General features: G+C 48.7%; 1 protein-coding gene across 11 annotated transcripts in view; it reads right to left on the reverse strand.

Moving 5' to 3' along the window:
• The window catches only part of HEXD (hexosaminidase D), a 146,636-nt gene that overhangs the window by 76,255 nt on the left and 57,765 nt on the right, over positions 1 to 12,616 (reverse strand). For all 11 annotated transcript variants that reach the window (XM_029600368.1, XM_029600365.1, XM_029600366.1 and 8 more), the window contains 2 exons: positions 12,308 to 12,379; positions 11,687 to 11,882 (listed from right to left, as the gene is read on the reverse strand). In XM_029600368.1, coding sequence (XP_029456228.1) covers positions 11,687 to 11,882; positions 12,308 to 12,379 — 268 coding nt within the window. The remainder of the gene's footprint in view (positions 1 to 11,686; positions 11,883 to 12,307; positions 12,380 to 12,616) is intronic.

A 12,616-nucleotide genomic window follows, 5' to 3' on the forward strand; every position in this document is an offset into this window, starting at 1 on the left:
GAGTCCCGCTCGAAGGATGCCCTCTCCGAAACCTGTAACTTCCGGAGCCTGGATGTCCAATTTATAGCATCTGGCAAAGGTATGTAAAGACTTCCAAGTTGCTGCTCGACAAATCTGCTGTGGGGACACTAGTTGCCACTCTGCCCAGGAGGCCACCTGGGACCAAAATGAATGAGCCCTTGAGCCTTCCGGGACAGGACAACCACGACAAATGTAAGCGGAACCAATGGGCTCTTTCAACTAATGGTCAATTGTAGCCTTCAAAGCCTTGACCCTTCTTTACACCACAGCATAAAAAGGTGATCCGACACTCTCTTGGTCACCTCCAGATACCGCATCAAAGCACGCCGGACATCCAAATGCCTTAACTCTGTGGCATGAGGTGTACTCTCCAGATTTTGGAAAGCTGGAAGTTCCACAAATTGACTCAAATGAAATGCCAAAACCACCTTAGGCAGAAAAGATGGGACCGTCTTCAACTAGACCCCTAAATCCGAGATCCTTAAGAAAGGCTCCCTGCAGGACAAGGCTTGAAAATCAGAGACCTTTCTAGCCGAACAAATAGCTACCAAGAATACCACCTTCGAAGTGAGATCCTTTATAGTAGCTTTTTGAAGGAACTCAAATGGTGCCACACACAAGCCCTCGAGGAACAAATTAAGGCTCCAAGATGAACAAACGGCATGAGTAGAAGGGCGTAAATGCTTCACTCCTCTGAGGAAGCGCAGCACATCCGGATGTGCCGCTAGGGGTCTCCCATGAACTTTGCCTCGAAAACAGCTCAGTGCAGAGACCTGTACTCTCAAGGAGTTGAATGACAAACCTTTAGTCAGTCCTTTCTGCATAAAGGCCAGAGTCTGCGACAACGAGGCTCGCTGAGGGGCAATCCTTTGATGAGCCCACCAAGACTTGAAAACCCTCCACACCCTAGCATACGCCAAAGAGGTGGAAGATCTACGAGCTTGCAATAAAGTAGCAGTAACATCCTCTGGATATCTCTTCTTCCTTAAATGCTGCTTCTCAAAAGCCAAGCTGCTAGACAAAAGTGATCTGCCTGATCCAAAAATATGGGACCCTGAGGCAGCAGGTTTGGAAGATGTCTCAGCCTTAGTGGGCCGTCCACCGCTAGACTGACCAGATCCACAAACCAAGGTCTTCGAGGCCACTCTGGAGCCACCAGAATTACTCTTCCCAGGTAGACCTCTATTCTCCTCACTATCTTGCCCATCAGAGGCCATGGCGGAAACATGTATATCAGAACACCGCTTGGCCCCTTCCACTCCTCGCTCTCTTCTGCGACTGAAGAATTGAGGAGCTTTGGCATTCCACTGAGATGCCATTAGATACATATGAGGAATGCCCCATCTGTGGGCAATGAAACTTATCGCTTCTTACGATAACTCCCATTCTCCAGGATCTAACCGCTGACGGCTGAGAAAGTTGGCCTGCAGTGTCGGCCACTGCAATGTGGGAGGTTGCTATCATAGACAGATGCTGCTCTGCCCAAGACATCAGCATTTCTGCCTCCCGAACCACCGCTCGACTCTTGATCCTGCCTTGGCAGTTGATGTAGGGTACTGTTGTTGCACTGTTGGAAAAGATCCTGACTGGGCGGTCACGCAAAAGAGGGAACAACTCCTGAAGGACTAACTGCACTGCTCTTGTCTCAAGTCGATTGATGGACCACTATGCTTCCTCCGATGACCATTGCCCTTGGACTGACTGGGACTGGTACACTGCTCTCCAACCGGAGAGACTGGCATTGGTTTTCACCACCATCCACTGAGGAACCTCCAAATCCACTCCACGGCACAAATGGCGGCGCGAAAACCACCATGACAGACTGGATCTTGCTGAATGTGTAAGCGGTAGGGGAAGATGAAACTGCTCCGACATTGGATCCCAGCGGGATAGCAACACCTGCTGAAGTGGTCTCATATGAGCAAATGCCTAGGGAACAAGTTCCAAGGTAGATGCCATGGATCCGAGGACCTGCAAGTAATCCCAGACCCTGAGGACTCGGGCCTGCAAGAGACTCCAAACCTGAGACTGCAACTTAAGCATACGCTCCTCCGAGAAATAAACCTTCCCCACTTGGGTATCGAAACACGCCCCCAGAAAATTCAAGACTTGCGAGGGGAGAAGTCGGCTCTTGGATAGGTTCACTATCCAACCCAATGACTGCAAGCGGCACATCACCACCTCCATCGCTTGTCTGCACAGGTCCTGTGACTTTGCCCAAATCAGCCAATCGTCCAGATAGGGGTGTACCAGAATGCCCTCCTTCCTGAGGGTCACCACCACCACTACCATCACTTTGGTGAAGATCTGCGGAATTGTTGCTAAACCAAACGGGAGAGTGCAAAATTGAAATGCTCTCCTAGGATCATGAACCGGAGAAATCTCTGATGGTCCAGATGGATCCCGATGTGCAGATTTGCCTCCGTCAGATCCAAGTGTCAGTGTTTGTTGGCTGGCAGAGTGATTCTTGACCATCTGCTGTTCTATTGAAGAACGAGGTTGTCTTTAGCAGTAGGGCTTGAAGACCTATGCCAAATGGGTGAGGAGTCTGCTCTGATAGACTAAATCTGGATTAAAACCCTTACTGTTTCCTGCTCAGGGGCAGCATGCAGATTTCCACAGATGCAATCTCCTGTGGCATTACCAATTGGATCTCTTAACAAAAAAATTCCTGGACTTCTGCCTCAGGATATTCTTATCTTAGAGAGGAGTTTTGTTTTTTTTTTAAATTAGATTTTATTCAAATCACTCAGTTTTCATGGCCATTATGTATACAGAGAAGCTAGATCCTGTTGGTTGAGACAGACTCAGTGGAAGCTCAAGTAAATGTTTTGTCATGAGAGTTAGTAAGGTTGGGGAGTTGCCCAACATTGTTCTCTATAGCTTAGGGGCTGCTTCTCTTTACCTGCAGCCTGGGGTATGTTGACTATTCCTCTGGAATCTAGAAGGGATTTCATGGGCCAAGATGTGAAAAGTAAAGGTCTTTACATGAGGCTTCGAGAAAAGGTCCAAGAACTTTTTCTCTGTTTTGCCATATGCCTGTTTAATATGCCTTCTGCATTTTCACTTGTTGGTTGGTTAACCAATGTGTTTCACTTTCACTTGAATGAAACTGATGTTTATCTTACCATATGGAAGATAAGTCTGTCAAAGAACAACGTTACATGTGCTTTATATTAGGTCAGTTGAAGTTCAGTTCACCGTTGAGTCTTCCACTGTGTTGTGGGATCTCAGCATGGGGTTTGCCCAGTGGTTAGAAGCTTTTCATACCTTTGCACTTTTGTTAGCATAATATCTGACCTAGGAGGTCAGGCTTTTATTAGTGGTCACTTGGTAGGTGGAGTCTGCCATAGACCCTGGGGTCTTTCCTTTCTTCAAGTGTTTTCCTTGTATATGATTTCTATGCACATTTTTACCTAGCATCGTACATAAGTTTGTAAAAGCAATCTGTTATTCTTCGGCTACAAGTAATCCGCAGCTTTCCATCTGTAGGGCTCTAGACCTCAGATAGTCTATTCTGATTTCTTTAAAAAAAAAAATCTGTAATGTCTATAGCCAAGTTCTCTAATTCCCTTGGTTAATGAATTGTGCCCTTTCTCTTGGCCAGGGAACCTGAGTCTAGAAAGGCATATCAAAACTCACTGTGCTGGAGCTTTGACTGTTTTAAAGCAGCAAAGTGGGATTTTCACCATGCAAGAAGACGCACCCCTGTTTTAGCTGGGGCCCTGACGTGAAACTGAATTTTAAAAATCTGTCCTATGGAGTCTCTTTGCATAACCGCAACTCCATTCACTTCTAGAGTCTGTTATTGGTCAGACTGCCTCAAAAATTTTTTTTAAAAAAAAAAGGGAGGGGGGAATCAAATTAAATGAATTTTCCCTATCACTACTCAAAAGAGTAGTGCCTTTGGCACTGTTTAGCTTTTCCCTTTTATTTGAGGTAGCGAATAGCTTGGGAATCCCCATATATGAGGCCTGCCATCCTGCTTGTCCTTGGAGAAAATTAATTTACTTATCTGTAATGGGAGTTCTCCAATGGACAGCAGAACGTTAGTCCTCACAACACCCTCTCACCTCCCCTTGGAGTTGGTTTCTCAAAATCTTAGTTTTATCATGGATTGAGGAGCACTTCCTGGGACGCTGGGGTTTGCACATGCTCAGTAGAACATGCTCAAAACTTCTAGAATCTTTGAGAGCAAGTTTCGTGCCAGGCTCCATCAGATGACATCACCCATATGTGAGGAATGACATCCTGCTGTCCATTGGAGAATTCTTGTTTCAAGTAAATAAAGGAAAACTGGCTCTTGCCTGCTAATTTTCGTTCCTGTAGAACCATGTATCAGTCCAGGTAGCTGGGTTTTGCCTCCCCTTCAGCAGATGGAGACAGATAAGTTTTTGACTGACACTGCCAGTTAAGTTGTGGTGCCACCTGCAGTCTGCCAGTATTGAACTGTACCCATGCCAAATGAATAGGAAAAAACAATCACACTATGTACAATTTCCCCCCAAACGAGCAGAGAGAAAAAGAAAACCTTGTATACTGAGTAAGAACTCTTGCCCGCACAACACACCTGCACGGGACCAGAACCTGAGACCAAACACTTATCGAGCTGGTCTCTCCAATTCTCCAAACCCCGTATCCTAACATGGGCAGGAGTCTGGACTGATCCGTGGTACTACAGGAACAAAACGTAGCAGGTAAGAACCAATTTTCCTTTCCCTATACATACCCGGATAAGTCCAGACACCTGGGATGTACCAAAGCTTCCTTACACTAGGTGGGACCCAAAGAGTCCCGCTTGAAGCACAATGTCGCCAAAACCTGAGGCCTGGACTTCCAGACGGTAATGTCTGGCAAAGGTGTGTAAAGATTTCCAAGTGGCCGCCCTACAGATTTCCTGTGGCGAAACTTGTTGACACTCAGCCCAAAAGGCCGCTTGCGATTGGATAGAATGAGCACGAAGCCCATTAGGCACCGGCCGCCCTTTGGTGATGTACACAGAGCTTATAGCCTCCTTCAACCACCAAGCAATAGTGGCCCTAGAAGCCTTCTGCCCTTGCCTGGGGCCACTCCACAGCATAAAAAGATGATCTGACAGGCGGAAACTGTTAGTAACCTCCAAGTAATGTAACAGAGCCCGTTGCACGTCCAACCTACATAAATCTCTGGACTGAGGGGTGGAAGGGTCCGAAACTGGGAAGGAAGGGAACTCCACAGACTGCTTTAAATGAAAAGATGAAACCACCTTAGGTAGAAAGGAAGAAACCATTCTCAAGGTCACTCCTGAATCAGAATCCTCAAGGGTTCTCTACAGGATAAGGCCTGAAGCTCAGATACCCGCCAAGCTGATGAGATAGCCACCAAGAAAATCACTTTCAAAGTAAGATCCTTCAGCATCACACATTTCAAAGGCTCAAACGGCGAAGTATACAGGGCCCACTCCAGGAGGGACAGGGATTCTGGATGGGTGGACGCAGATGTTTAACTCCCCGCAGGAGGTGCACGACGTCAGGGTGTGCTGCCAAGGGAACTCCACGTACTTTACCCCAAAAGCAACCCAGAGCAGCCACCTGAACTCTCAGGGAATTAAAGGATAAGCCTTTGACCAGACCAGCTTGCAAAAAAGCCAAGACATCACCCACAGAGGCATGAGAGGGGACCACCTTGCGTTCCACACACCAAGACTCAAAAACACCCCACACCCTGACATGCCAAGGAGGAAGAGGTCTTTTTGGATTGCTAAAGAGTTGTAATCACCATATCCGAATAACTCGTATTGCTTAGGTGTTCCCTCTCAAAAGCCATGCCGCTAGACAAAAGCGATCTGCTCCGTCCAAACACACGGGACCTTGTAGGAGGAGATTCGGCCGGAGCGGAAACTGCTAGGTTTACCAGGTCTGCAAACCACAGCTGCCTCGGCCATTCTGGAATTACTAGGATTATGTCCCCTCGGTGGACCTCTACTCTGCGCAACACCTTGCTGATTAGTGGCCACGCTAGAAACACGTACAGCAGAACATGTGATGGCCAAGGGAGGACCAGAGCGTCCACCCCTTCTGCACCTGCTTCCCGAAGCTGACTGAAGAACCATGGGGCCTTGGCATTACGAAAAGTTGCCATCAGGTCCATGCAAGGGTGGCCTCACCTCCGGCATACAAGGCGAAAGGCGCCTTCCAAAAGCATCCACTCTCCGGGATCCAGTTGATGCCGACTTAGGAAGTCCACCTGAACGTTGTCCGTGCCCGTAATATGAGAGGCTGCTATCCTTTCCAGATGCAGTTCCGCCCAACTGATCAATTCTTAAGCTTCCAGGGCTACTGCTACTCCCTCCCTGGGGATGTATGTAAGCCACCGCTGTCACATTGTCCGACAGTACCCTTACCGAACGGCCCCGCACCAGGGGAAGGAGAGCCTGAAGAGCAAGATGTACACAGCCCTGGTCTCCAAACGGTTGATTGACCATGAGGACTCCATCTTCGACCAATGGCACTAGACCGATCTGCGTTGTCAGACTGCCCCCCAACCTGAAAGACTGGCATCCAAGGTCACTACTATCCAAGAGGGAACCTCCAGGTCTACCTCTGCGGAGCCTGTCCGGGGTGAGCCACCAGGTGAGACTGGACCGCGCAGATTCTGTAAGCGGAAGTGGTAGCTGAAAGTGCTCAGAGATTGGGTCCCAACAGGAGAGCAAAGCTGATTGAAGAGGCCTCATATGAGCAAAGGCCCACACGATTAAGTCCAGGGTTGATGCCATTGATCCAAGAACCTGCAGATAATCCCAAACTCTGGGAATGCGCATAGCCAACAGCAAGCGAACTTGAGCCTGCAATTTGTGGATCTGCTCCTTGGAGAGAAACACCTTGCCCGACCTCGTGTCGAAGAGGGCCCCCAGGAACTCCAAGGTCTGGGAGGGAACTAAATAACTCTTGGCCAAATTGATTATCCACCGCAGGGACCGCAAGAGGCACAGGACTTGATTCACCGCCTCCCGACAAAGGGACTCAGACTTGCCCCGAATCAACCAGTCGTCCAAATAAGGGCGCAACAGAACTCCGTGCTTCTGAAAGGCAGCTGCCACTACAACCATCACCTTGGTAAAAGTCCTCGGTGGTGTTGCTAGGTCGAAAGGCAGGGCACAAAACTGGAGGAAACTTTGATGGCCGGGCTGCATTCCAATGTGCAGGTAAGTCTCTGTCAAGTCTAGGGATGCGAGGAACTCTCCTCTGTGAACTGCAACGATTACCGACCACAAGGTCTCCATGCGGAAGCATGGCACCCGAAGAGCTTTGTTCACCTTCTTCAAATCGAGGATGGGCTGGAAAGTACCTCCCTTCTTCAGTACCACAAAGTAGATGGAGTACCTGCCTGTCCTTTGCTCTGCCGGGGAAAGCAGCACAATGGCCCACAGTTCCCGGAGGCGATGGACAGTGGCCTGCATGGCTAACACTTTTTGCTGGTAAGAGCATGGGGAGATGAAAAAATGATCCCTTAGAGGCCAAGCAAATTCTAAAACGTAACCTTGACTTATCATGTCCAAGACCCACTGGTCTTAGGTAATCTTGGTCCACTCCTTGTAAAAAAGATCCAGTCGACCCCCTATTAGCAGCACCGAGGAGGGGACCGGCCTCGCCTCATTGGGAAGACTTTGTTCCACCCACACCCTGGGCAGTACCATCTCTGCCAGGCCGGCGACTGCGAAAGGGCTGACTCCATGAGTGCTGCCTGCTCGACGGTTGTCTGAAGAACCCGATGATCTAGACGCCCGAAATCTACGATTTCCCTGAAACCGCGTACGAGAGGGAAAGGAACGCCTTGCCTTGGGCTTATCTTCAGGCAACCTGTGAACTTTGTTCTTCAAGGATTTAATCATCTCCTCCAACTCCTTACCATACAGCAGCTTGCCCTTAAAAGGCAGAGAGCCCAGCTGCGTTTTGGAGGAGATGTCCACCGCCCAATTTCTCAACCAAAGGAATCTGTGAGCGGAAACAGCGGCATCACGGTTCTATCAGAGGTCCGCAGCAGATAGTACAATGCATCCGCAGTATAGGCCACCACGGCCTCCAGCCACTCAGCCTGGAGGGACTCTGCTTCTGAAAGGGTCATATCCATCTGGAGCTGCTGTACCCAACGAAGGCCTGCCCGTAACATAAAGCTGCTACACACAGCAGCTCGAGCCCCCAGAGCAGAGACCTCAAAAATCTTCTTGAGGTGAACTTCTAGCTTCCTATCCTGAAGGTCCTTGAGCGCTGCGGAACCAGTGACAGGCATAGTCGTCTTCTTAGTGACGGCGGACGCAGCCATGTCCACCTTCGGGATCTTGAGAAGATCCAGCGCCTCATCCGTGAGTGGGTATAACTTGTTCATGGCCCTGCTCACTTTCAAACCGGCATCCGGAGTGTCCCTCTCCCTGAAGAGCAGGGCACTGACTGACATATGAAAAGGGAAAGCTGCGGTGGAACCCCTAAGCCCCAACATCACAGGATCCACGGCCCCTAGTATTGTGCTATCTTGCGGGGCCCAAATACCTAGCTCCTCAAGCATGGCAGAAATCAGGGGGGCTAATTCTTCAGTGCAAAACAAATGCACCACTCAGAGGTCATCCCCCGCCAGCCCTGACACATCCTGGTGAGACTGGTCCGGGTCTTGGTCCCTCCCGTCGGGAGACTCCCCCGGGCAATCCAATGCCCATGCGGTAGTGGGGGCCCTGAGGCTGCGAACGCAGCCAAAATGGCTTCTGTTCCCGTGCTCAGCAGGTCCCCTGAGGGCTTCCTTGCTGATGCGAGTCTGCAGGCTCCCGACATGAAGAAGGCGTCCCCCTAACAGCCGCTTCAGAGGCTCCCTCCCCACTGGGGAGGCCCTTCGAACAAAGGCCATCGCACGAAAGTCGCACGTGTGGCCCCACAGGCCGCACCACATGGCATGGTCTGTGAACCCGGGCTGAGAAAGGCAGCACCGAACAAATGGCAGACAGCAGGGGAGCCACTGAAAGAAAGAGCCACAAGAGCTGGGACGCGCTGAGCCTACCTGAAAACAGCTAAAAACAAAGTTGTTTTTTTTTACATTCAAACATTTTTATTGGGTTTTAATGTCAAGGATAACTAAACAATACAAGAGAGAGTGGGTTCATATCTCTCCCCCTACAGATTGACCCAACAATATTACAATAATATCCCCCCCCCCCAGAAACCCCACCCCCCCACCCCCTTCGTAAACAGGTATAATACTGGGGAGTCGCATATAGAAGCAGCCAGGTGAAGGCACCGCAAGGAAGAGCCAGCAAGCAGCCGCCCAACAACCATCAGTCATTCAAAACCAAACTCCTCGGTCGATGAGGTAATGTCTGAAGATATGGACCCCAGATGGAAGCAAACCGGCGTCGTCGAGTCGGCGAGCCTCGGGCCGCCATGCTTTCCATTGTCATCATGGTGTGTAGTTGATTTCTCCAAGTCCAGAATGAGGGAACATCCGGAGACCTCCATAAAAGGAGAATCGTTTTCTTCCCCACCAGATTCGCCTTCTGAAGCAGCAGGCGAGAGCCAGGATCTCTAACTCGAAGCGGGGAGATGCACCCGAATAAAAACCACAAGGGGGAAACGGGCAGCGCCACATCGATCAGGTCTGTTAAATAGTCCGCTATCTTGCGCCAGAAGCCCAAAATTCCAGGACAAGTCCAAAACACGTGGGACAGGTTTCCCACCTTTCCTGGGCAGCGGACACAAAACGGCATGGTGGCCACTGACAATTGATGCGCCCGCTGAGGGGAGATAAACGCCCGGGTTAAAAATGTGTATTGCATCTCCCGGTAATACATGTTGGTAGAGATCTTGGCTATACGCCCAAAACATACATGCAAAATGAAACCGGTGAGGAGAAATTCACCATCGTTATTCCAACGATCAACGAGAAAGGAGCAGACATCTACCTGGGTATGTTTTTGTAACGTTCTATAATACTGGGATAAAGACGGGGCCTTAGCAGCCCAAAAGTGGAACACCGCATCCAGGGCCTGATACCTTGTGAGCTCCTTAGTCTCCGGAGACAGGGACTTAAGATAATGCTGAACTTGCAAATATGGAAATGTGTGTGTGGAGTCTAAATGATAAAGCTTTTGAAAGTCACTGAATTTCATTAACACCCCCTCTGTGGTCCACAAATGACCCAAATACTGCACCCCCCTGGCCTCCCAGACCCGGAACATAGCTGATTGGATGCCCGGTTGGAAGTCAGCATTTCCCCGAATAGGTAAAAAAAAGCACACACAGTGGGGGCGTGCAGGAGTCTAGTAAGATGTTTCCAGGACTGCCGGATAGGCCGGGTAAGTGCGGAGTGTAGTATGAACGAAGGTAGACTGCCCGCTTTGCTTTGTAGGGCATAAGAGGGAGCCAACGGGTTTAAGAGAGTCCGCTCAACGGAAAGTGGGGCATAATGCGAGGAACCCTGTAACCAATTGCGGAGAAGCCGCAAATTGCAGGCAAGGTTATAGTTGGCTAGGTTAGGGACCCCAGACCACCCCCAGTTGTTTTTTTTTAAACACTTTATTGAGTGCCCAGCTGCAGGTTCCTACAGTCCCCAGGCAGGGTGAGTGAGCCAGGCTTCCCGGTGTCAACCCTGGCGGCTGCTTGAATGGGGGCGCGCGACAAGGTCTCTGATCCTCAGCACAGATGCCTCAACTACGGGAGGCTGAAGAGACTTCAAAGATCCAAGATCTTCCTACTTTCTTTTGTTTCCTTGAATTTTTTTTTTTTTGTGAAACTCAGACTGCAGGGATTTGCACCTCCACCATCTGCTGGAGACAACGAAATACTGGCAGACTGAAGGTGGCACCTCAACTTAACTGGCAGTGTCAGTCAAAAACTTCTCTGTCTCCATCTGCTGGAGGGGAGGCAAAACCCAGCAGTCTGGACAGATCCGGGTACGTACAGAGAACTTCATTTTCTCCAGTATAGTCTTCCAGATGTGCTCTCCAAGCCTTCTGCTAAGCATATCAGCTCTGCAGGGTGTGTATGCACTTTTCTGAGGTTCACTGAGGGCTCAGAATGCTGCCGGAGAAGGAATAACATTTCCCTTGGTATCCACTGAATCCCTATGGAAGCCGGAGGTGCACAGCAGTATTTTAAACACATCCACAGAAGTTGCCAGAGGAGAAAGCATTACAACTTACCAATTAAAATCATCAAGCAATAGTGATTCTTTAAATAAAACAGAATTGTGGAAACAAATGTTTTGCTATTCAGAGTCATCTTGGTATCTTATTAAGAGAACTCACTGACTGGACATTGTTTCGAGAGAGGTGGGGTGGATGATGTGGCAGCACCTCTTTAAAGATGCACTGTGATGAAGAGGGTACTCCTCCTCCTCTGTCTCAGTGACATCTTGAATGGCAAAGTCTTGTCATATATGCCCCTTAAAGGCATGGTGCTGAGTTGGCAGCGATTCTATTTTATAGTCCCAATGCCACTGAGAAGTCCTGTACCTTTTAAGGGGGCAGATCGAACAGGACATTGCCATTCACAAAGTGCTGCTGGGACAGGGGAGGTGGTGGTGCCCCTAGGCAGCAGCCTTGTGGGAAATTCAGGTCAGACTGCCATATTCAGTAAAATTGTTTTATAAGCAACGAACAGGAACATTACTTGTTTTACGCTAGTTTAGTATATCCGTGCAGTACCTTTGCCAACCAGTCAAAGCAATCCCCTGGAGGAAGTCTGCAGGTTGTCTGCTGGCCACTTTCAGCCACCGAAGGTGATTTTCAACATGATGTCCAATGTGGGTCAATGACTGATTCACCCCTGTGGCCCCTTTAAAGGCACTGGCAATCCACAGCTTGGAGAAGCCACACTTCTTGTACTTTTCAAGAAGAAGTACTACCAGGAAAAAAAAAAATGCAGTGTGTCACACAAATGTGCTTTTCAGATCCTGAATGTTGAGGATTATAGGGAAGAAATTCAAAGGATAGTGTAGTGATTTTTTGGTGTCTAGAACCTGTAAAATGTTAATTGAAGGTTGTATGATAATTTTAACATAGTATTTGATTTATTGTGTCAGAATTTTCTCAGATTTGAGTGAATCAAACCCCAAGATCTTTTACTTGCCATAGTTCTTTCTGTACTGGAAATGTTTTCACTGACTCTCTGATGCACCTTTTTGGTTTATTCTAGACATAATATCTCCTGTATGACCACAAAAATGGTCAGAATTAGGTGCTCACTGAATAGACGTGATATTCATGTCAGTGTTGATACAGCCAAAGGAAAGTCACTTGGGTAAAGCCAATGCTTTAAGTACATACTTTTATTGTCAACATCAAGATCCGAAACGTAGTCCCAAATCATGGGCTCCACCAGCTGTGCCACACCAGACTCTAGAAAGGGAAGAAATGTTTTAATTGATAAATTAACCAACAACCGCAACAGAACTTGCAGAGGGATTAGAAAGATTTGCCCTTTTGCAGACAACACTAAGAGTGGACACCCCTGAGGGAGTAGACAGAATGAGGAATGATCTAAGAAAGCTTGAGGACTGGTCAAGTGCTTGTCAATTAAAATTCAATGCAAAAAAAATGCAGAATCAAGGGAATCCAAGGGAGTAGTGCAAGACA

This window comes from Rhinatrema bivittatum, chromosome 4 (genome assembly GCF_901001135.1).
Source record: "Rhinatrema bivittatum chromosome 4, aRhiBiv1.1, whole genome shotgun sequence".
Taxonomy (NCBI): Eukaryota; Metazoa; Chordata; class Amphibia; order Gymnophiona; family Rhinatrematidae; genus Rhinatrema; species Rhinatrema bivittatum.